Source organism: Mus caroli, unplaced genomic scaffold, assembly GCF_978045245.1.
Source record: "Mus caroli unplaced genomic scaffold, Mus_caroli_1 scaffold_9, whole genome shotgun sequence".
NCBI lineage: Eukaryota > Metazoa > Chordata > Mammalia > Rodentia > Muridae > Mus > Mus caroli.
In genome coordinates this window covers 110,589,954-110,610,461 of record NW_028227264.1, presented here as the reverse complement: position 1 = coordinate 110,610,461, position 20,508 = coordinate 110,589,954, and the positions used below count along the sequence as shown (strand labels likewise).

Here is a 20,508-nt window from a genome sequence, read left to right as displayed (position 1 = left end):
GCAGCCACAGTCAGTGTAGCCTCTGTAATGATTTCGATAATTGAAATTAGGGTTGTTGTTGTTGTTTGTTTGTTTTTTTCCTTTTCAGTGTGGATCCAACTAGATTGCTTTTAACATTCAATGTTTCAGTTAACCTTGGTGACAAGTATCACAAAAACACTGCTCTGCACTGGGCAGTCCTAGCAGGGAACACCACAGTCATTAGTCTTCTTCTGGAAGCTGGAGGCAATGTGGACGCCCAGAACGTCAAGGTAAACATGCCTGCTGTGGGTGGAGAAGGAAGGACCAACAGGAGTCCTTCGGAAACATGGGCTTCTTTAAGATTGTGAGCATTGGGAGAAACTTATTATTTAGTTCAATACTTTACTTCTTCAGGATAATTTGTTTTTAAGAGATAGGTAATTTAATTCCTCTTATGATATTAAGTTGGATTTTAGTTTGTGGGTGGCCTTTTTATTAGTGAATTTGTACTGGATTTTAGAAACTACATACTTCTAACTACACAAATGAGGGACAATAGCTTCCTGGTTTCTTAATACCTTTATGTATAAGTTTATAGTTGCAAAATACACTATCTGGTCAGTAAAATGGCATAGCTGGTAAAAATCACTTGTTTGTAAAGGCTGACAACCTTTGAATGAGTCCCCGAAGCCATCCAGGTAAAGATGTGGAGGGAGAGAGCCAGCTCTATACTGTCCTCTGACCACATGCACGCCACAGCACATGCGCACATACCTTCATGCACAGCAGTAAGAACAGCAGTAGTGAAAGCACATTCATAGTAAATTGGAGTCGTGCTTTGACTTGGTCATTTTAGTAGCATATGTCTTTAAAGAGCAAGACTTTTAAATTTGATTAAACACTTTATGATGTTTATAGACTAATGGTGAATTAACCCAGGATAAGCATACAGAATTCATCTAAGTGCCAAGTACAATTTCATATGTACACTTTTGAGTTTTAAGAATTTGTACATATCTACAAACACAAGATTCTGCTGGGGAACTGGCAAGGTGACTCGGTGGATAAAAGGTGCTGGCTGCCAAGCCTGATAACCTGAGTTCTACCCCCAGGACATGGTGGAAGGAGAGAACTACTCTTTCAAGTTGTCCTCTGACTGCCACATGGGTCATGTGGTACTGGTGCACTCACACAAACACAACATCAATAAGTGGCCAAAAAATAAATAAATTAATTAATTAATTAAAAAGGTTCTGTTGGTAATCTCAAATTTTTGATTTATCTTTTGCATTTTTTAAAGACTTAGGACTGTTAAGCAGTAATTTGAATGACTGCAAATATTGGACAAACATTTGTAAGGATTAGCTATAATTTGTAGTACTTTCTGAGCCATGTTTTATAAATGCCTAAAGGATATGTGCAAATTAAATGTAAAGGGAGTTTAAGCTATATACTAACCTAAAATAGCCAATCAAAAAGTAGGTATCTCTTGCTGGATCAAGGCATCTCCTTATGTTCTAATGACAAATTTTTCCTTTATTTGGTTACTTTAAGAAGAGAAGGTTAGACTGTTGAACATGGGTTGGGCTGTGGGGTTTTTTTTTTTTTTGTTTGTTTGTTTTTTAACGTTTATTTCATAGCTTAGTTAATTTTTAGAAACTGGCCTAAATGCAAATTTTGAGTTTAGTTTAAATATTATAAACTATGAAATTGATTTTTAAAAGTCATGTGTTTTCTTTCTTTTTTTTTTTTTTTTAACCTTTTTAACTTTTAAGTCTTGTTCCTACTCAGGATGATGAGAATCGTCCACTACAACACTTGGAAAAGGGAAACGTGGCTTATTGTAGTAACGGGCATGTGATGAGCATTTAGCAATTACCTATAGGCTAAAAATGAAGATTTGCAGTCTCTAGTTTTACCCAAGCTGGCATTTAGGACAGCCAGGATACCATTCTGCTACTTCAGAAGTGATAGAGTAATGTTTACCTTTTCAAAAGATTGAAAGCAAATGCTGCGAAAATCCTAAACACTAGCATTCGTAAACTCTGCCAACCGAGCTCAGGACAAAAGAAGACAGGCGATGCTCTACTAAACTGACCAGCGTTCCTTTAGGCAAAAGTAACCGAGCATCAGCCTCAGTTTTGTCACCTGCATTCTTTCTATCTCACTCTCTTTGATGTTGAGAGCCCCAGACTTAAGGATCATGAACTAGAAATACATTTCAAGATAATTTTTTTTAATATCACTGGAAGAAAAATTGAACTAATTTCAGTACAGCAAGGAATTAGTCTGTTTGCTTTTTCTTAGTTGCTATATTAATATAGTTGAACTACAATGTGCCAAACAATTATGAAAGCAAGTTGGCTAAACAGTTCCATAGTTTGAAACTAGTGCTGTATTCATATAAAACCTTAGTACAGTTTTCTTCAGTCATGATATTTAAGTATTTGCAGTGTGTCTGAAAATTTTAACATCTTTCCAAATAATCAAAAGTTGTGGTCGTCACTAACTACTGCATAAGCCTTTAATGTTGATAAGATATAAAAGTCCAAAGTGAATTTCAGCAGAAAGGTGATGGCGGGGGGGGGGGGGGGTGTGCTTGAAAGTACTCACGCTCGTTCCCGTCCTCTCTGTTCTGGGGTCAGGCATATTAGTGATGTGTTACCAAGATTAGAATACCCCGAAGAGTCCACAATGCCAAATGTTGAGCTTACTAATGTGCCTGTAGACACTGTATGTAAATTCATGCCCTTTTAAAACGATTCATAAGCTTCTCATTGATATCTTTATTTTATCTGACATAGATTCAAAGTTGACTGTTGGTTAACAAGAAAAAAGTCCCATTCCCATGTTAGAGACTGAATCCAGGATTTCATGCATGCTAGGGAAACAGTCTACCACTGAGTAGAAATATCCTCTAGCCTAAAACAGTGATGGAGAGTGCCATGCTCTCGGTAACTTCTGGAGTAACAGTAAAGCTAAAGGAAATTAAGTCTGAAATTCATTTGCTTATGCAACGAGGGGAAAATATCTCTGTCTGCTTTGCTAAGAAAGATTTTATTTCCTAAATGTTCTTTTCATATAATTAAAAGTAGAAAGAATGAGATACTATTTCTTTGGAATCTAGCATTCTCTGTATACTTGAAGTGTAGTCACCACTTTCAGCAGAAACCATCTCTTCATTCACTCAGTAAATATTGGTTCATTGGGAGTTTGTCTGCATGTTCAAGCCAGATTAAGCTCTGTGTTGGTCTCAGAACATACATTCTCTTGAAGAAATGAATAATGAGAATCAATTGAGTCCGAGCCTGAGAAGGCAAGAGTGATGTGAGGGTTCCTCTGAGGAGATACAGTCCTTGGAGGTGTGAGGAGAAGAATCAGTTGTGTGGAGAGAAGTGGTAAACAGATTGTTTCTATAGAGAAGTCCATGCTTTACAAGGCCCGGGAAGGTGAGGCTGAGTTTTAGGTGCAGATTTGAGGCTGGCTTAGAAGTACAGCAAGTGAGAAGTGACTTGAGAGACAGATGCCAGATCACGGAGACTCTGTGGTAAGAAGCTTGGTTGTTTATGAAGTCCTAGGACACAGACCGGTTTGTATTGCCTGCCGTAGGCTGTGCTTTCATTTAGATGCTGATTTGGTTGGAGACATGAGGGAATCAGTAGGACAGGACAGGAGAAAGGCTGTTGCTTTTGAAGGACCATGTTAGCTTAGCCAGGATGGGGCTAGCTGAGATGATCGGAGATACTGTCTACAGTATTGTTAGATAGGTTAGATCTGAGAATGAAAGAAAGCATCCTTGAGGACGCGGCTTTGCTCAGTTAACTTGTCTTCCACGTGGGTTGAGATTGTGAAGGCTGAAGGGAAAGTGCTCTTTTGAGGGGAAAATAATAGGAATCCATTCTGTTTGATAATATTTAGTATGGTGTCTTTTCTCCGTGTAGCATTTAAAGTTAATTAGGCTACTGCAGACATTGAAAAGGAAATTTCATTTTAAAATCTCCAACATTGATTCTTTGTCCATAATTTTGACATTTATTATTTCATTTTTCATTTTAAGTACTAGGAAAGATCATTTTATTAAAAATGAATTGTAGAGGCTGGAGAGATGATGACTTAGCAATTAGGAGCACTGTTGCTCTTGCAGAGGACCTGGGTTCATTTCCCAGCACCTACACAGTGGTTCACAACCATCTGTAACTCCAGTTTCAAGGGATCTAATACCTTGTGTCTGGCAGGCACCATGTATGCATGTGGTACACATACATACATGCAAGCAAAACACTAATACACATTGAATAAAATAAATATATCTTTAAATTTTTTTAAATAAAAATAAATTGTCAGGGTAGGATGTAACTACAAGTCTAGATTTGTTTTTAAAAGGTATAAAAACGTTATATTCTTTAGACAAGATAAAACAGACCTTCTCTGCTGTAATTATTTAGCTATTTGGTCCTATCCTAAAATAATTATTTTAAAAATGTGGTTAATTTATGTTAACTAGAAATTGCTTTTGCTGCAAATTGCTTGTTTGAAAAAGAAATTAAATTCCTTTAATATACAAAATAAAATTTTATATTAAAATAAGACAACTTACTTTGAAGTAATATTAATAAATTTTACTAAATAGATAACTTTACAGTACTTAACGTTTATATTTGGAGCAGTAAGAAGTAGCTAAATAGTCTAGGTTAGGTCGCTGGTGGATCTAGGATGGCATGGGCTTGTTTAAATACTGTGACAGCATTGGGGGTTCTGCTGACACTTTCATAAGTAAGTGTTAGAAGAATTTTACAGTCCTAGGTTATGGTTAAACAGCAACCATAGGGTAAAGAAGTACTTCTGTGCTAAGAATAACAAAACAAATTTATTGGCTTATGTCATATTTTTTGTTTCGTTTTACTATGTGGTTTTGTTAATTTTTAAGGATCTTATTCTGTAGTTAGAGTTACATAGATGAAGTTAGAAATTTAATTTGGGAAGGACAATTAATCTGAGTGCTACCCAAGCATTTCCAAAATTTTCTTTTTAAAACTGTCAGAAGGATCGCCTATAATTTCTTGGAAGGAGGTGAGAATCGCTGTAGAAAAAGTTGTTGATCTTGAACACCCGACCTCAATGGTCTCTGATATGGTCTAACAGTGAGGTTCAGTCCCACTGAGACACAGCTTCAAGTGATCTTCCTCCTTAGCCATGGTTATTTGACCAAAACCCCTGAAGAATTTCTTGTATTTACCACCAGTGACATAGTCTCTAAATACTCCATGTGGATTCTTGCTGATGTTACTGTCGTTAGTAATACTATTTTGGCTGTGACATGGAGTAAGCAATATAGCCTTGATTCCAAACCCTGGTTTTAGTATAACTCTGGAATTGTTTATTTATTTTACCATCGGAATAAAAGAACTATACAGTCAGGTGACTAGAGAAGTTGAAAGGTTTTTTTAAAGCTCCCTCAATCTTTCTGTCTAGGCAATCCTTAGGTGTCACATGGCCCTCTAGTGGAAGGGGTGCTCAGCTGGACCGAGGCAACTGCAGGATATTCTGGGAGTTGTTACCCAAGGGATGGCTATTATTCAGGTAATATTTATAGTTTGGATTAATTAGCTGATTCTGAAAACTTAGGTGATGGAATTCTGGAATAAGCAAGGAATATCTAAAATAAAATATCCCTATTGCTGAAGGCTTGCCTAGATTAGCCCAGTCCTTGTTAAATACCATTGGTTTTCTATTAACAATGTGCTTGGGCTTTTGAAGATTTTTATTATTGTTGTTTGTTTGTTTATAATTCTTTGTTGCTATATAATAGTGTTATGCTTAATTTTTGTGTTTTTAAAAGTATATTCCATGCTTGATAAATTATTATCTTTCCCCAAAATGAGATTCTGGTTTGTTTGTTTTTTTTAATCCAGTATTTTGAAGTAAAATTTCAGTGGTTATTTTTTAAAAAATAATTTGAATATCATTCTTCACATTTTGGCAGGTTTATCTTTTTATTTAAAGAGTCAGATAAATAGAGGACGTTAAATAGATTGGATATGTAGGTGTCTAATTTACAAAAGCAATAGAAGATTTAAATTAGGAAAAGCAGAGAAGGAACGTCTAGGAGTGAGTTGTGTCTTTTTTGTTTCTGACGTGTTACTGTATTCCTGGCATTCTTGTTTTAGGGTTGAAAGACCTCGTGGCATCTCACCTGCATGAACTGCTTTTCTCTCAGTCACTCTCTTGTTCTCTTGGGGACGTTCTGTGTGGGTGGTGACTCTGTGGTAGGTCGAGTGCCAGTACAGTGTAGAAGCCGACACTGACTTTTTCTTTCTTCCTAGTCTCTTGTGAAGGCACTTACCATCCCTGAAGTAAAAGAGATTTCTGACAGCTTGCCACACTGTTAGGATGGCTTAGCACACTCAGTGTTAGGAGTGTGCACTAACTGATAAACTTAATGGTAGCCTCTGATCCAGCAGGTACTAAAATACCTACTTTTTGATTTGCTCTCTAATTTGTCAAAAATGCAAACAAAAATAGAATCTAGAGTATAAGATGAGAAAATGTATTTTCTTTTGTGTTTTGAATGGGAAATGAAACAGGTATGTAATAATTTAGGATTTTTAATTGATTTTACTCAATGTCAGAAACTTGTTGATGAACTTATGCAGTCAATATACGAAATTTCTTTAAAAGTTATTAGTGAAGCTATGAGTTTTTTAATGTGAGCTTCTTGTATTTACTTTGTCAGGGTGAATCAGCACTTGATTTGGCAAAGCAAAGAAAAAACGTGTGGATGATCAACCATTTGCAGGAGGCAAGGCAAGCGAAAGGGTATGACAACCCGTCCTTCCTCAGAAAGCTGAAGGCTGACAAGGTAACTCGGGCCCGAGGCACCTCCAACCTGCAGCTGTAATTCACTTTGCTGCATAAATGTTCACGTGCCTGAAGTCTTAGGCTTTCCACTGTAGTGCTTAACGTACTAATTCATCCAAAGTAAGATGAGAGTATTTAACACAGTTTCTTAGAATTACTTATGGTCCGCGCTGGGATGTTTAAGGAAGATGGCTGCATGTAAATGGGTCTAAATCCCCCTTGATGCGGCATAACATAAATTCCACCTAACTGGTCTTTAGTAGATAAAAGCATTCTGTGTACATTTGCTGATGTAATAATGAGTTTTGAACCATCTAATTCTTCACGTGAATTTTCTGAACCAAGTACTATAGTTCTAATTATCTGCGCTTTTTATTCTTTGTGATATAACTTTAGAGAGAAAGCTTCCATTTTTGGCTGTTTTGTAGAAACTCCATTTTCTCCCATGACTCTTCAGTTTTAAAATTTAATGGCTGTTTGGCTTAACTGTTTACTTACAATAGGATTTTAAAACTTAAAATGTTTTCCCAATGCAGACTCTATGTTCCTTAGAAAACATTATTTCCACTAAAAAGGAAGATATTATTTAACTGGCATTAAAATATATATATGCTGTTGGAGATTTAATTCAGTGGTAGAGTGCTTGCCTAGCAAGCGCACAAGGCCTTGGGTTCATTCCTCAGTTCTGGGTAGCAGGGGGAAAATGTGTGTGTGTATGTGTGTGTGTGTGTGTGTGTGTGTGTGTGTGTATACATATGTATATATTTTAGCTTGAGAGTAACCCACAACTTGAGTGATATTAAGTTACTCTTATTAATTTTTATAGAAAACTTGAGTACTTAAGCTTTACTAATGGCAGTACTAAAATCATAGAAGTTAATATTAATCCATTACGAGTGTGACAGAAATAAATAAAGTGTGGTATATTTGAAAGCAGCAGCTCATTTATTTATAAGAATTCAGCCTTCCTTACTGGGTGGACAGTCCCTGGTCCCTCCCTCTGACGCCAGCATAGCTGTATTTGAAGCTTGTTAACTTGCGCAGGTGTTCTGACCTCGCAGAGAAGGGGGATGAGTTGTTTCTGCGTGCAGTGTTAGTGCTTGCGGTCATGTCATAGCTGGAGAACGTACTTATTTTGATTTCATGCTGTTGGCTGCACGTTACATAATCTGACTTTGCTGAATATAAATATTCCAAACTTCTTTTTTTTCTATAGGGCCAGATGAAAATAGTTTCTTAATTTAAAGATAATGCATTAATATATAAATTTCCTTATTTATATATTTGGGTACTGTTTCTCTGTAAAAAGAGAGCTTTAGGGATTGAAGAGATGGCTCAGTGTGTTCTTGCAGACTACCTGAGTTCTGTTCCTAGCAGCCATGGAGGGCAGCTTACAGCATCCTGTAGTTCCTGCCCGTCTGGCCTCCAGAGACACCACAGTTACTTCCTTCCTCCCCAATACTTACAAACAATGAAAAATTAAAAGTAAATCCGAAAAATGAGACAGAGCACAAATGTCACAAAGCACTCAGTTAGGCCTCCAATAGGCCTTTCTCAAAACATAGGCTAACATATACCTTTATGTTATATGTTTGGGGGCCACAGAGATGGCACAGCAGTAGAGGACTTCTCTCACAAGCAGCAAGCATGAGGACTGGAGGTTGGATCCCTAGAACCCACAGCAAGCTGGATGGGGGGGTCACATTCCACCACCCCACCAGCCCGGGGCACCGGCGATGGGGAGTCTATGAAGCAAGCTAGCAAGTCAGAATAGCAAAGAGACTCTGAGTCAGTATAAAAGGGGACAGAGGAGACAGCTAAGATCAGCCTCATGCCTCCACATATCTGAGCACACACGTGCATGTGCACACTGCACGCATACATGTATGTGAAGATGAGCTTCATCATGTAGTGCAGTGTGTGTTATAGTGACATCAGCTTAGAGGCTGAGTTTCCTGGTTTTCCTTCAGTAGCTTTCAACACGTTAAGGTTCATTTGCCTCTAGTCTGGAACTGTTTATGCCAGGCATTTGAACTCATGGACATCTGCCTTCTAAATGCTAGGATTAAAAGGTAGATGTTAACCTATGTTTTGAAAAAGGCCTATTAGAGGCCTTATTGAGTGCTTTGTGACATTAAGTACCACAAGTATATGAACTCTTTTTTTTTTTCTACTGCACATTAGAAACTTTTAAATTATGAACATGATTTTGTTTGCCAGCCTATTGAAGCATGTGCTGTGTTTGCGGTGGAGAGAAAAACTAAACAAGATAGTGCTGACACCCAGGCTTCACTGGCATTGTACTTTAAAAAGTCACCTCAAGGGAGGACACAGTTGGGTGGCAGGAGTAGACAGATTCAGAGGGAGCTTGGATCTTGGGAAGCAATCTTAAAACTGCTGAGATTTTGAAAGTTAGAATATTTTCAGTATGTGTACACATGCGTATACATGCATGAAGAGGCAAGCACAGGACATGTGCAGCATGGAGATGCCAGAGGTTGATAGCAGATGCCTTCTTCAGTTGCTGCACCATCATCATCATCATCATCATTTTGAGACAGTGCCTCTCACTGAATTGGCTAGACTGGGTGATGGGTAATCAGCCCCACAGATCCTGTTGTTCTCTCTCTGGTGCTGCAATCACAGGGAAGTGTGAACACTTCGTATTTGACTCAGATAACCCAGGAGACCAAAGAAAAGATTCCAAGTTAGTTTGGTGACCCAATGAGTTTATAGGGATTGCTTATAAGAACTTGGATTAAAAACCTATTAAGAAAATAAAAAGATTATCAACAAGCTACAAACTAGAAGGTGATACTAACAAGTCATATGTAAACAAAAGACAAAGATACAGAATGTAGAAGGAACTCCTAATAAAACCCAACAATGAAAATTTGTCAAAGAATCCAGTTTTAAAGCGAGCTAATGAGTTTGGTGGTATGTGTATGCCTGCAGACCAGGACTTGGGAGGCTGAGGCAGGGGGCTCAACTTTCAGGCCATCTTGGGCTATATGACAAGATGCTATCTTAAGTATACATTACATATACACAGAGAAAGGAAGAAGTCTAAAGACATATCTGATGCTGCACAAAGACTGGATTCCTCAAATGTTTGCTGGTGGGATTGTAAATTAATATGATACTATGGAAAGCAACTTGTGATCTGTATAATGCAGAATTGCAGTTACCTCAGAGACATGATAACTTAAACTCATAGAAATCTATATGCCACTATTTATTGCATCTTTATTCATAATCCAAATTGTAAAGAGTTTGATGTTCCTTAATAGGTAAATGGTTAAATAGACTGTGATATATCCATACCGTGAAAGTTAGATCAAATGGAAGCCATGTGTGGTGGCATATGCATTTAATTCCAGTGCCCAGGAGGTAGAGGCAGGCAGATCTCTGTGAGGTTGGGCTATACCATGAGACTAAAATAAAACAAAACAAGGAAAGAAAACCACAATGTCTTTATGTACGTTGTCACCTAAGATGAACTAGTCCGTGAACAAGACGAGCAGTACTGCTTATTGCTGCTGTGAAGATACAGCTGTGATAGATATCACAGAGAGGTGTGTGAGTTTGTGTATTCCAAGTGTGGACTCTGACAGCCAGCTCAGTGTACCAGCTGTACAGGAGCATCTCTCGAGTTCTGAGCACCATGGGCTGGGAGGTCTGCTGATTCAGTTCATGTTGGTTTGCTTGCTGGCTTGGTTTTTTTGGTGTGTGTGTGTGTGTGTGTGTGTGTGTGTGTGTGTGTGTGTTTGTGTGTACATGCATGTATTTGCACACATCTTTATAGATAGGGTACATGTGTAGAGAAGCTAAAGGACAAGTTTTGGGGAGTCCTTCCCTTTCGCTGTGGGTCTCAGGGATCAGACTCAAGTGGTCCACGTGGTGAGGCAAGCACATTTACCCCCTGAACCATCTTACTGACCTTGCTTTTATGCTTTATTTCATTTTACAGTTTTAATAGACTGTTAGTTTATATGTCTTCTCCAATTTAAGCGACTTTAGCTGTCTACAGTGTGATAAAGTCATTGTGATTGCCCTTGTTAGCAGGTCCTCTATTAAAAAGGGGTGTTGAGCTGTGAACTGCTCTCTGGCTAGCCCATGGTAACCTGTCCTACTGTTTGCTGTTTTTATGGCTGGGTGTATAGAACTCACTCCATAATTTGAACTTCTCAGTTTTCACTGCCTTAACACACTCCTTTTAAATGTTAATTTTTGTGTAGTGCCTGAACACCATAGGCAGATTTGAATGAATGAATTTTACTTTTGGTTACATACTTTCACAAAGATAGCAGTGGTTAAGCCTGAGATCATTTGAAACATGCAGGGACTGTGTAACATCTGGTTTTGTTCTGTTTATTTTACAGGAATTTCGTCAGAAAGTAATGCTGGGAACCCCATTCCTGGTGATCTGGCTGGTCGGGTTTATAGCAGACCTAGACATTGACTCTTGGCTCATTAAAGGGTTAATGTATGGTGGCGTTTGGGCTACAGTGCAGTTTCTCTCCAAGTGAGTGTGTTCTTTTTAACTTTAATTTTATGAAAAAACATAATTTGCACTGTTATATCAAATTAATGTTTAATAGTTTAGAATATTATCTGCTTTGGTAATTTGAGAAATTATTGATAAGCATTATTAAAATTATTCAAAAAGTCTCCTAATGACAAAAGTCTAGTGTGAGATTTTTGAAGCTAAAATACATTCTGAGAAATAGTTAAAATATTTCTTAGAAGCGAATTTGAGCTTGTTGCTCTGTAAGTGGGATGTGTTACTTTATTACTCTACTTGCCTTTCTGTAGGTATTGCTGCCTTTGGTTGTTGGCATTAGACAACTAAGAGTTCTTGTGCTCCGCCCAGCCCCAGAGCAGGCTTTCCCATTGCTTTAAGCACGGACCATTTCCTTTCTTTTTGAGTCTTTTTGCCCTAAATGTTGCCTGGTTCAGCAATCCTAGAAAGGTATCTCTGATCCACATCTTCTTATTTAACTTGCCTTCTTTAAGCATCTTGTTTTCACTGGAAATTTAGGAAGACTTTGGAGATAGGTCACACAGAGTAACTAGTCATATGCAACTGTTAGTTCTGATAAGGACTGACTGCTGGGCCGGGTAACTCATCTCTGAAGTGTTTCTAGGAGCTCTAACAGGTTATTAAATATTATAGGAAATCATGAAGACTATTGATCTACATGCACAGGTCCTGTTTGTATCAGTGAGAGTCATTGGTATTTCTTCCTATCACAAACACAAGCCTTCAGTTACACGGGATCAGCCAGTTCATCTTACTTGAAAATACATGTCCATATACTTTAACTGAGGTGGGCAGGTCAGGAGACATGAGCATTGTCGTGTTCTCACTTGCCAGAACTCCAGCGTTCTTGAAGAATGTGCTGGGTGATGAAGTTGCTGTATAGTAAAGTGAATTACTGATTTCAGCAAGTTGGAATATACTGAAATTCTAAGTTGCAAAGTATGTGGAATATAGTGATGTCCTTGGTAGGCTAAAGAGTCTTGATGAACTCAGTACTGTGAAAACCATCCCTGTGTTTAAATATCTTTGACTTTTGTGATTCTAATCTCAGTGTTTTATAATGAAATATGCCACGTAACGTTTTATAAAATCTGTTTTACAGGTCCTTCTTTGACCATTCAATGCACAGCGCATTGCCCCTTGGGATATATTTGGCAACCAAATTCTGGATGTATGTGACATGGTTCTTCTGGTTTTGGAATGATATCCTTCATTGTGGGAATGTGCTTGCTGCAGTCTGACTCAGGCATCTGTGGCTGTGGTTAGGGAGCTCGTGCACCTAGGGACGTGTAGGGAGCTAATGTGGATAAGTATGAAATACTTCATACCTAGTGTAGGGTTCTTAGAAACTGCAACAGCCACAAACACCACTGCAGCCAATAGTCACTCCGTTTAAACATCACCCATATCTTGTAAGCTAGTGTTAGTTCATTTTGTTGGTGGGAAAATTTAGGCCTTAGGAGCCCAAGATTGTATAATATAGCTGGTCTTTGGTAAAGGTAGTATTGAAAGCTGTTCAAACCCATAGAGTCATTTGCAGTGGGGCCTTGCTATATAGTACAAACTCACCTGGAGTTCACAGCAATCCTCCTGCTTCAGCTTCCCAAGTGTTAGGGACTTTATTGGTCTGTCTTATTTATTTTTTTACTTAATAAGTCTTTGCTCAATATCTTTTGCTTCATTAAAAAAAGTACAATTAACATATCAAACACACACTTCATACATTACCAAATAAATTACCAACATAAAATCCTATTTTTCTTTTTTTGATTTTTGAAACAGGGTCTCTCTAAATAACCTTGGCTGTCCTGGAACTCACAGTGTGGACCAGGCTGGCCTCAAACCCATAGAGATTCGCCTGCTTCTGCTTCCCAAATTCTTGGCTTAAAAGCATGTGCCACCACACCCAGCATAAAATACTTTTTAAAAACAGTATAGTTTGGACCTGTAGTTACACACAAGCCTATTTACCACACCCTCTGGCTTGTTTGGTTTTGAGAAGGTTTTATCTTGTAGTCAGACCTGTCTTGGGATTCTGTCATCAAGGGAGTTCTGCCTCAGCTTCCAAGTGCCTTGGGCTGAAGGCCTGTACTTCTGGGTTCTTTTTTTTTTTTTTTTTTTAACTTCTTAATTCATTCTTTGATTCCTTTACTCTTTGTAATAGCAACAAGTTAAAAAGTAATAGTGTGCTTTTTCAGCACATTCTGTGCATAAGACCAAGTGTTCTGGTTCCTGAGGTCATGCTGTCATTACAGAAAGGCAACTGGGGAATGTTGGCTGGGTTTTCCAGTGTTCTTGTGTGAGGTCAGCCTTCTGTTTCCAGTCTACAGGCCTTGCTGTGTGTACTTTGGTTTGGGTTTCTGTTCAATCCATTGAACCTTAGCATCAGTGTGTAATGACTAAAAGTCAAAAGCAGTAATACTTTTTTTTCTGCATCAGCATTTATTTTCCTTTATAAAAAAGACCATTTTCTTCTGACCTTTGTAAGGTTGACCTTTAGAAATAAATCTCGTGACCCTGCGGACGTAAGTCACACCCAAGGGAAAGATGCCAGTGCTTGGCTAGGAGTGAGTGCGCTGGCTCTCCTGAAGCTCAGAAATGCATTCAAGATAAAACGAACAAATAAAAACTACCTTTATTTAAGAAAGAAGGCATTAAGATTGGAAGTTTTCTGGAAGTGGTGGCACACAGTTACCGCCACAGCACTTGGTAGGCTGAGGTAGGGTTGAGAGTTCAAGCCCAGCCTAAGGCATTAGCCTTTTCAGTCTCTGTTTAAGTTTTCTTAGTTTATTGGTAGGTATTGGTTTCTTGGTGTTGGACTCAGGTGTTTATGTATGCACGGCACATGTTTTTACCTTTACCCACTGAGCCATCTCACTGGCCCTCCTATTTAAATCAATTCTGCAACGTTTTCAGTTTGTTTGTTAGGTTTGGTTGTCTTCAAGACTGGATTCTTTGCCTTGTGGCTGCTGTAAACTTTTCTCCTTTGATTTTTCTTGAGAGTGTGCTGGTGCAGTTGTTAGGCCATTTCTGTCCATCTTTCCTCTCTTCTGTGATTAACCAAAGTGAAGTTACTCAGACTTTGATGTTTTCTCTGATAGATAGGCTTTAGAATAATTGTTGTGTTTTCCTGTCTGCTTTGGTGTCTGGATAATACCACTTCACCATCTGATCTGACTGTTTACATCCACGTGTGTGTGTGTGTGTGTGTGTGTGTGTGCGTGCGTGCGTGTGTGTGTGTGTGTGTGTGCGTGCATGTGTGTGTGTGTGCGTGCGTGCGTGCGTGTGTGTGTGTGTGCGTGCGTGTGTGTATGTGGTGTGTGTGTGTGTGTGTGTGCGTGTGTGTGTGTGTGCGTGTGCGTGTTTTGAAGCTCATAGTTAAAAGAGTAAGACAGTGCTTTTTGCCAGAAGACTTGGCAGTGTTTTTTTGATCAGCGCTGGTGCAGAGGTCAGTGTGTCACTAAGGAGCTGTGTGCTGGGATTGCTTAGCAGGTGCTGATAATGAGTGCCCTTTCTGCTTCTCTTGTATTGGATGTGGTTGTTCAGTGTTCAGATATGAATCAAACACATGTAGATGATCTCATTCAAGTTGTCTTTATAACTGTCCTTCATGTAAAATATAAGCAGATCCATGTTCATGTCATCTTTCAGCATTCTTTTTTTTCCCTTTTTCTTTTTGAGACAGGGTTTCTCTGTGTAGCCCTGGCTGTCCTGAAACTCACTCTGTAGAACAGGCTGTCCTCGAACCTAGAAATCCGCCTGCCTCTGCCTCCCAAGTGCTGGGGTTAGAGGCGTGCGCCACCACCACCAGGCTTCTTTCAGCATTCTTGTATGTTATCTCTGCATCACATCTTAAAAATGCTATTGAGTCAACCAGATATTTTCTATTCAGGGCTGTGTTGCTTTAGCAATATTTTTTATAGTTTCTCATTCTTTTATATTTGTAAATGGCCTGGTGCATTTGTTGTAACCCTTGCTATTTTAGGAAAGTTTAAAAATGTTTCCTAAAGCTAACATGCTTACCTGCTTCCTTGCCTGGCCTCAGCTTGAGAGTCTCACCCCTGCATTGTTCAGCGCCCCCTGCTGGGGCGGCGCTTCTCAGACTGAGCTAGCTCTGACCAAGTGGACAGCTAAAGCTAATCATGGCAGGTATCTCAAGAGTTTTATATCTGTACATATTTATATAGTATATAAAATTTTTAGTGCAAGAAAAAAAGTATGTGTCTAACTTTAAATGTGAAAATAACTTCATTTTGTTAAAAGCAATATTGATCACCTAATCTACTGAGTTTTCTGGTGTTTTTGAGGCAGGGTTTCTCTGTATAGCCCTGGCTGTCCTGGAACTCACTTTGTAGACCAGGCTGGCCTCAAACTCAGAAATCCGCCTGCCTCTGCCTCCTGAGTGCTGGGATTAAAGGCATGCGTCACCACCCCCGACTCCAAGTTTTTTTAATGTTTGCTGACTTTCAAAGTATTATATAAGGTGAATTAATAGAAAGTCATATTTTTTCCTTGCATACTTAGAAATGGTTATTATGGGAAAGTATAATCATACTTAGAAAACATACTCTTTTGGCCGATAGATGTTCTTGTGTGGTAAGAGCATGTAGACTATAGCCCCCTGTAAGAGCTTGCCTATCACTGCTGTCTCGGATTCCTTAACTTGGACACATCTCAACTTCCTATTCATCCACCTCCCCTTCCTTGCCAACAGCGTTGCTCTTTTCTACAATTTTGGAAAGTCTTGGAAATCAGATCCAGGGATTATTAAAGCTACAGAAGAACAAAAGAAAAAGGTGGTGATGTACCCAGCTAACTAACCGCCAGTTTCTCGGTAGTTGCAGCAGGGTCAGGGAAGGGCAGAAACTCTTAGAATTGGTGACAGCTCAAGCAGAATTGTGCGGGCCCATATTTTAAGTGGTGTCCGTCCTGGTGCCCTTGTGATGGCGCACTTTACGCTGTGTGACTGCATCTCTCTCCTTTGCAAAGATGCTCTGCTGCTTTTCAGAGGTGAATGTTATATCTGAAACATCTCTCAGCACCCACCCCAAGGACATGGTTGTTAAATTACCCACTAAACTTGAAACCCAGTCAATTGAGAGTACAGATACCCCACTCCAGTAACCAAAACACAGTATATGACGGGTGTAGGCATTGTTTTCCTTTGACAGGAACTTAGGCTAAATGTATGTGAAGTTTTTTGTCAGTAGGGAACTGGACTGGGCGTTGCAGATTTGTTAAGTAAGAGCTGTTTTAGCTGAAATGCCACATGTAACCCTGGCCCCCAGGAGGCAGTAGCAGGAGGACCAGGAAGTGGACCTGTCTGGGCTATGGGAGACCCAATCGCAAGAAACAATAAGAAAACAAAACCAGAAAGCTCTTTTAAAAAGGAAACAAATCTTAATGAATCATTTCTGTCCACAATGAACTGACATTAGCAAAGTCTGTGGTCTGCTCCCTGCTGAGGTGGGCTGCATAGAAATTGCTGTGCTGACCGTCCTCAGTTCCTATACGGTAGTGACATAGCACAGGCGAGTAATCGTAGGTCTTATGTGAACTTAAAAAGGTTGAGAAGAATGGCATGTTCCTAGTAATAACAAGAATTGGTGAGCATTATTCAGTTTTGAGTAAAACGGTGGTTTTGGTTTTTAAATCCACAGACGATAGTTGAACTTGCAGAGACTGGAAGTCTGGACCTCAGTATATTCTGCAGTACCTGCTTGGTAATATCCATTATCTTCTCTTATTTCTCTCCTCTTCCTGCTGACGCCATCATAGCACAGAGGGAGTATTGGGTAGAGCACTCCTCACATCCTGTAGTCTGTGGTAGATGAAACAGTGAGGGATGTTTGCGTCTGGGCTGTGCCTGTTCCCAGTAGCAGACGCCAACAGCACATCAGAGTCCCACTCATACCATTCTCATCCTCCTTACCTTTTCAAAATGTGACTCAGTGAAAACCGACAACTACTTAACAGCAAACCGTTTAGCTATGGTTTAAATTTTTTTCTTGAGTTTAAAAGTCACGGTATGAAAATTCGATAATTATTCTTCAGACAGATAGTCTTAAATACACTTTGAGTATTTGTCTGGAAGTGTCAGTGCAACTTGGAGTACTATGTCATCACTAAACTGAAAAGAGGTTCTTTTCAATCAAGTCATACATTAAAACTTGAAAGTAGTGTTTATAAATTAACTAGTTATCTTATGATAGACATTTTAAACTTAATTTTTATATATTTGTATAAGCATTGCTACAAATGTAAAAATTCTCCAAATCATACATCAAAGGCATTTAAATTATATACTGCAGGTAAACTAATTTCTTGTTGTTAGTACATAATAGTAAATACATAAAATAATTCACATAACTTAGGATTGTGGGAAGGTTTAGACAGACAGCTCTGTTTTCCATTTATGATTGGAATATGTTTGTGCCTGTCCTTTTCATTTCCTGTCAGAAAAGAGAATTACCCCTGACAGAAGACAGCTCCCCCTCCATGGTCTTTGTTAAACTCAGTTTTGTTGTTGTGTTGTTACTTTTTTTTGGCAAGTTGCTCAGATTCCTTTGAAGTGGTGTTATCTAAAGGACAATATAACCGAGTACTACAAGTGGTGTAGGGTTTTGATGCCTCCTGTGCCTCCTTAATAGATTTAGTCACATCTATGAGAAAGAAGAGCTCATCCTTCTCTTTAGTCCACAGATCATTGTGGTTGGTTTAAGAGCTACAGTCTACTTTGTCCTGGCTCCCTCAGAATAGTATATAACCTGTGGATTAAGTATGTAAGAATCATTTAGTGTAACAGATTTATCTTTAATTCTTATTTTTGGAGAGTTTGTACAGCAGTAGGCCACTTCCTGTGCACCTACTACTCAGTCCAGAGAACCGGTGTTCAGAGTCCAGTTGTTACTCCATAGCATTGGCCATCCTTTTCTTTCTCATTAACGAATTGTTTTAAGATTTCATATTATGGCGTACTTTACCTTTTTTGTTGCTATAGTTTTTGCTTTGAACAAATGAACAGTAATTTTGTTTGGTTTCCTTGGTTTGAAAATGTTGAGATAGCTTTAAAAAAATATAGTACTGTCTTTTTCCAGTTGTATTTTGACAATATAAATGTTTAGCTTTGATTTTCTTATATACAGTGTCTTTATAATACTTCGCTGTCTTTTACTAGATTCGGAAGCCAGTGAGGTCCAAACACTGTGGTGTGTGCAACCGCTGTATAGCGAAATTTGATCACCATTGCCCATGGGTGGGTAACTGTGTAGGTAAGTTACGTTAGCAACCTCTAAGTGTGTGTTAGTTTAAATTACTTCAGGTAACTGATGAAGAACAGTAATTAAATAGATAGTTCATTCTTACCCCCCGCATGCTCCCTAAATTAACTTCTTGTTGTCTGTATAGCAGCTCACTGAGTGCATGTCCGTGTATGGGTGTGTGTGAAAATCAGTCTGAAGAGTCTTAATTGTTCGAGTGCATCTTTCTGATGTCTGCTTTGTCCTCCTTTCTCCATCAAGTAAGAACGAATCCATCTGACGAGGCAAATACTGTTCATGTAAGCATGGAGCTGGAGAGAGTACCGCAGTAGTTGGTAATATTTGTAAAGATCGCTCAGAGGCAGGGAGAGCAGCTGGGGTCGCACTCCCCATGCCACTGTGCAGCCAGCCATCTGAAAGATAGAGATAGAGATAGAGATAGAGATAGAGATAGAGATAGAGATAGAGATAGAGAAGTGCTTACAAAGACTGCATGGCAGTGGGACAAGAGCTCTTGGAAATATCCGTTGCAAGGTTATAAAAGGAAGATGGAAAGGTTTAATGGGACCCTCAGACCTAAAGAGCAGGGTTGAAAGCTGCAGTTATGGTTTGTGTTCTTTTGGGGACTCCCTTCTCTACAGATGAATGTTGTTGCTCTCCTCACAAGTGTATTCTTATTTTAAAACTGTTTTACAACAATTTCCTTGAACCATTTTACAAAATACATCACCTGTGTGGTTACTGTCCAAGTCACAGCACACGTGTGCCTTGTGCGTTCCTGGTGGGGTGTGATCAGTTGCTTTTCTCTCAGCTGAAAGCCCGTGCTTCTGTGTTGTTTTAGGTGCAGGCAACCATAGGTACTTTATGGGCTACCTGTTCTTCTTGCTTTTCATGATCTGCTGGATGATCTATGGTTGTGTCTCTTGTGAGTACAATTAATTTCTGCCTTCTTAAAACAGAAATGTCTATATACTTAACATTTAGTGTATTAACTAATTAATCCTTTAACAACAAATGTATTGTTTGGGCATCTAATGAAGCATAACAAAAAAAAGTAAGGTTACCTATTTATCAAACATATTCAGTGTCTAGTACAAGCAGACCATGGTCAGTGAGCCCCCTTTAATATGAGCATCCTTTCTTGGTTTAATAAGCTCTGAAAAGTTTCTAACAGTTCATAGTCACACGCTTGCTCCACTGGCCGGGGTGGATCCAGTGGCGGTGCTACCTCCTCTTTCCCACCAAACAGTTAAGAAACTGAACTCACAGTTAAATTTGCATAAACCTAAACTAATCTGCCGACCCGACTGTGGTCGCGGGCTTCAGAAGTCACTATTTAAAGATCAGGTGTCACTTGTTGTATCAGTGGGCCTGATGCCGTAAGAGCTTAGAGGAAGATGCTGCTTCTTGTGACTTTGAGCATGGAAGACTAGAGATAGCAATAAACAAAGGACAGTAATCAATACAGTCCCCAAAGAGATGAAAAACGATTCTGTCCAGAAACCTCACCTGATTTTTAGGTCAACATACCTAACAAGGAACACTTTCCTACCAGCAGAAGCCATTAATAATTCTCTGCCAATTTTGTGTTAGAAAATCCAACTTGTAAGTTGCCTTGTATCATTTATCTCATTTGAAGACCTTTTCGCCAGTACTGGGAACAGCACTGAGATAGCAGTCTAATACTGTTTATTCTTACCAGACAGGAATGTTTAAGTGTGGCAGCCACTTTCTCAGTCTTTGCTCTGGTATGTTTTTATTGATGTCTTATAGAAACAATTATTATATTGATTATATAATTATAGAAACAATTGCTGTTTATATGATGAGTTAAATCTAGACTGTCGTCAGCGTACACATGAGGTGACTGGAAAGGTAAATGTGTCG

At 38.9% G+C, this 20,508-nt stretch overlaps 1 protein-coding gene across 2 annotated transcripts in view; it reads left to right on the top strand.

Annotated features, from left to right (window-relative positions):
- Zdhhc17 (zDHHC palmitoyltransferase 17) overlaps window positions 1–20,508 on the top strand; it is a 62,067-nt gene that overhangs the window by 36,968 nt on the left and 4,591 nt on the right. The window contains exons 7-14 of one of the 2 annotated variants that reach the window (XM_085843148.1): window positions 89–251; window positions 6,695–6,820; window positions 11,202–11,344; window positions 12,465–12,567; window positions 16,036–16,158; window positions 17,023–17,085; window positions 18,540–18,633; window positions 19,463–19,546. In XM_085843148.1, coding sequence (XP_085699274.1) covers window positions 89–251; window positions 6,695–6,820; window positions 11,202–11,344; window positions 12,465–12,567; window positions 16,036–16,158; window positions 17,023–17,085; window positions 18,540–18,633; window positions 19,463–19,546 — 899 coding nt within the window. Of the gene's footprint in view, window positions 1–88; window positions 252–5,433; window positions 5,542–6,694; window positions 6,821–11,201; window positions 11,345–12,464; window positions 12,568–16,035; window positions 16,159–17,022; window positions 17,086–18,539; window positions 18,634–19,462; window positions 19,547–20,508 lie in introns of those variants that run through there. The other variant, XM_085843149.1, reaches the window with a different exon arrangement.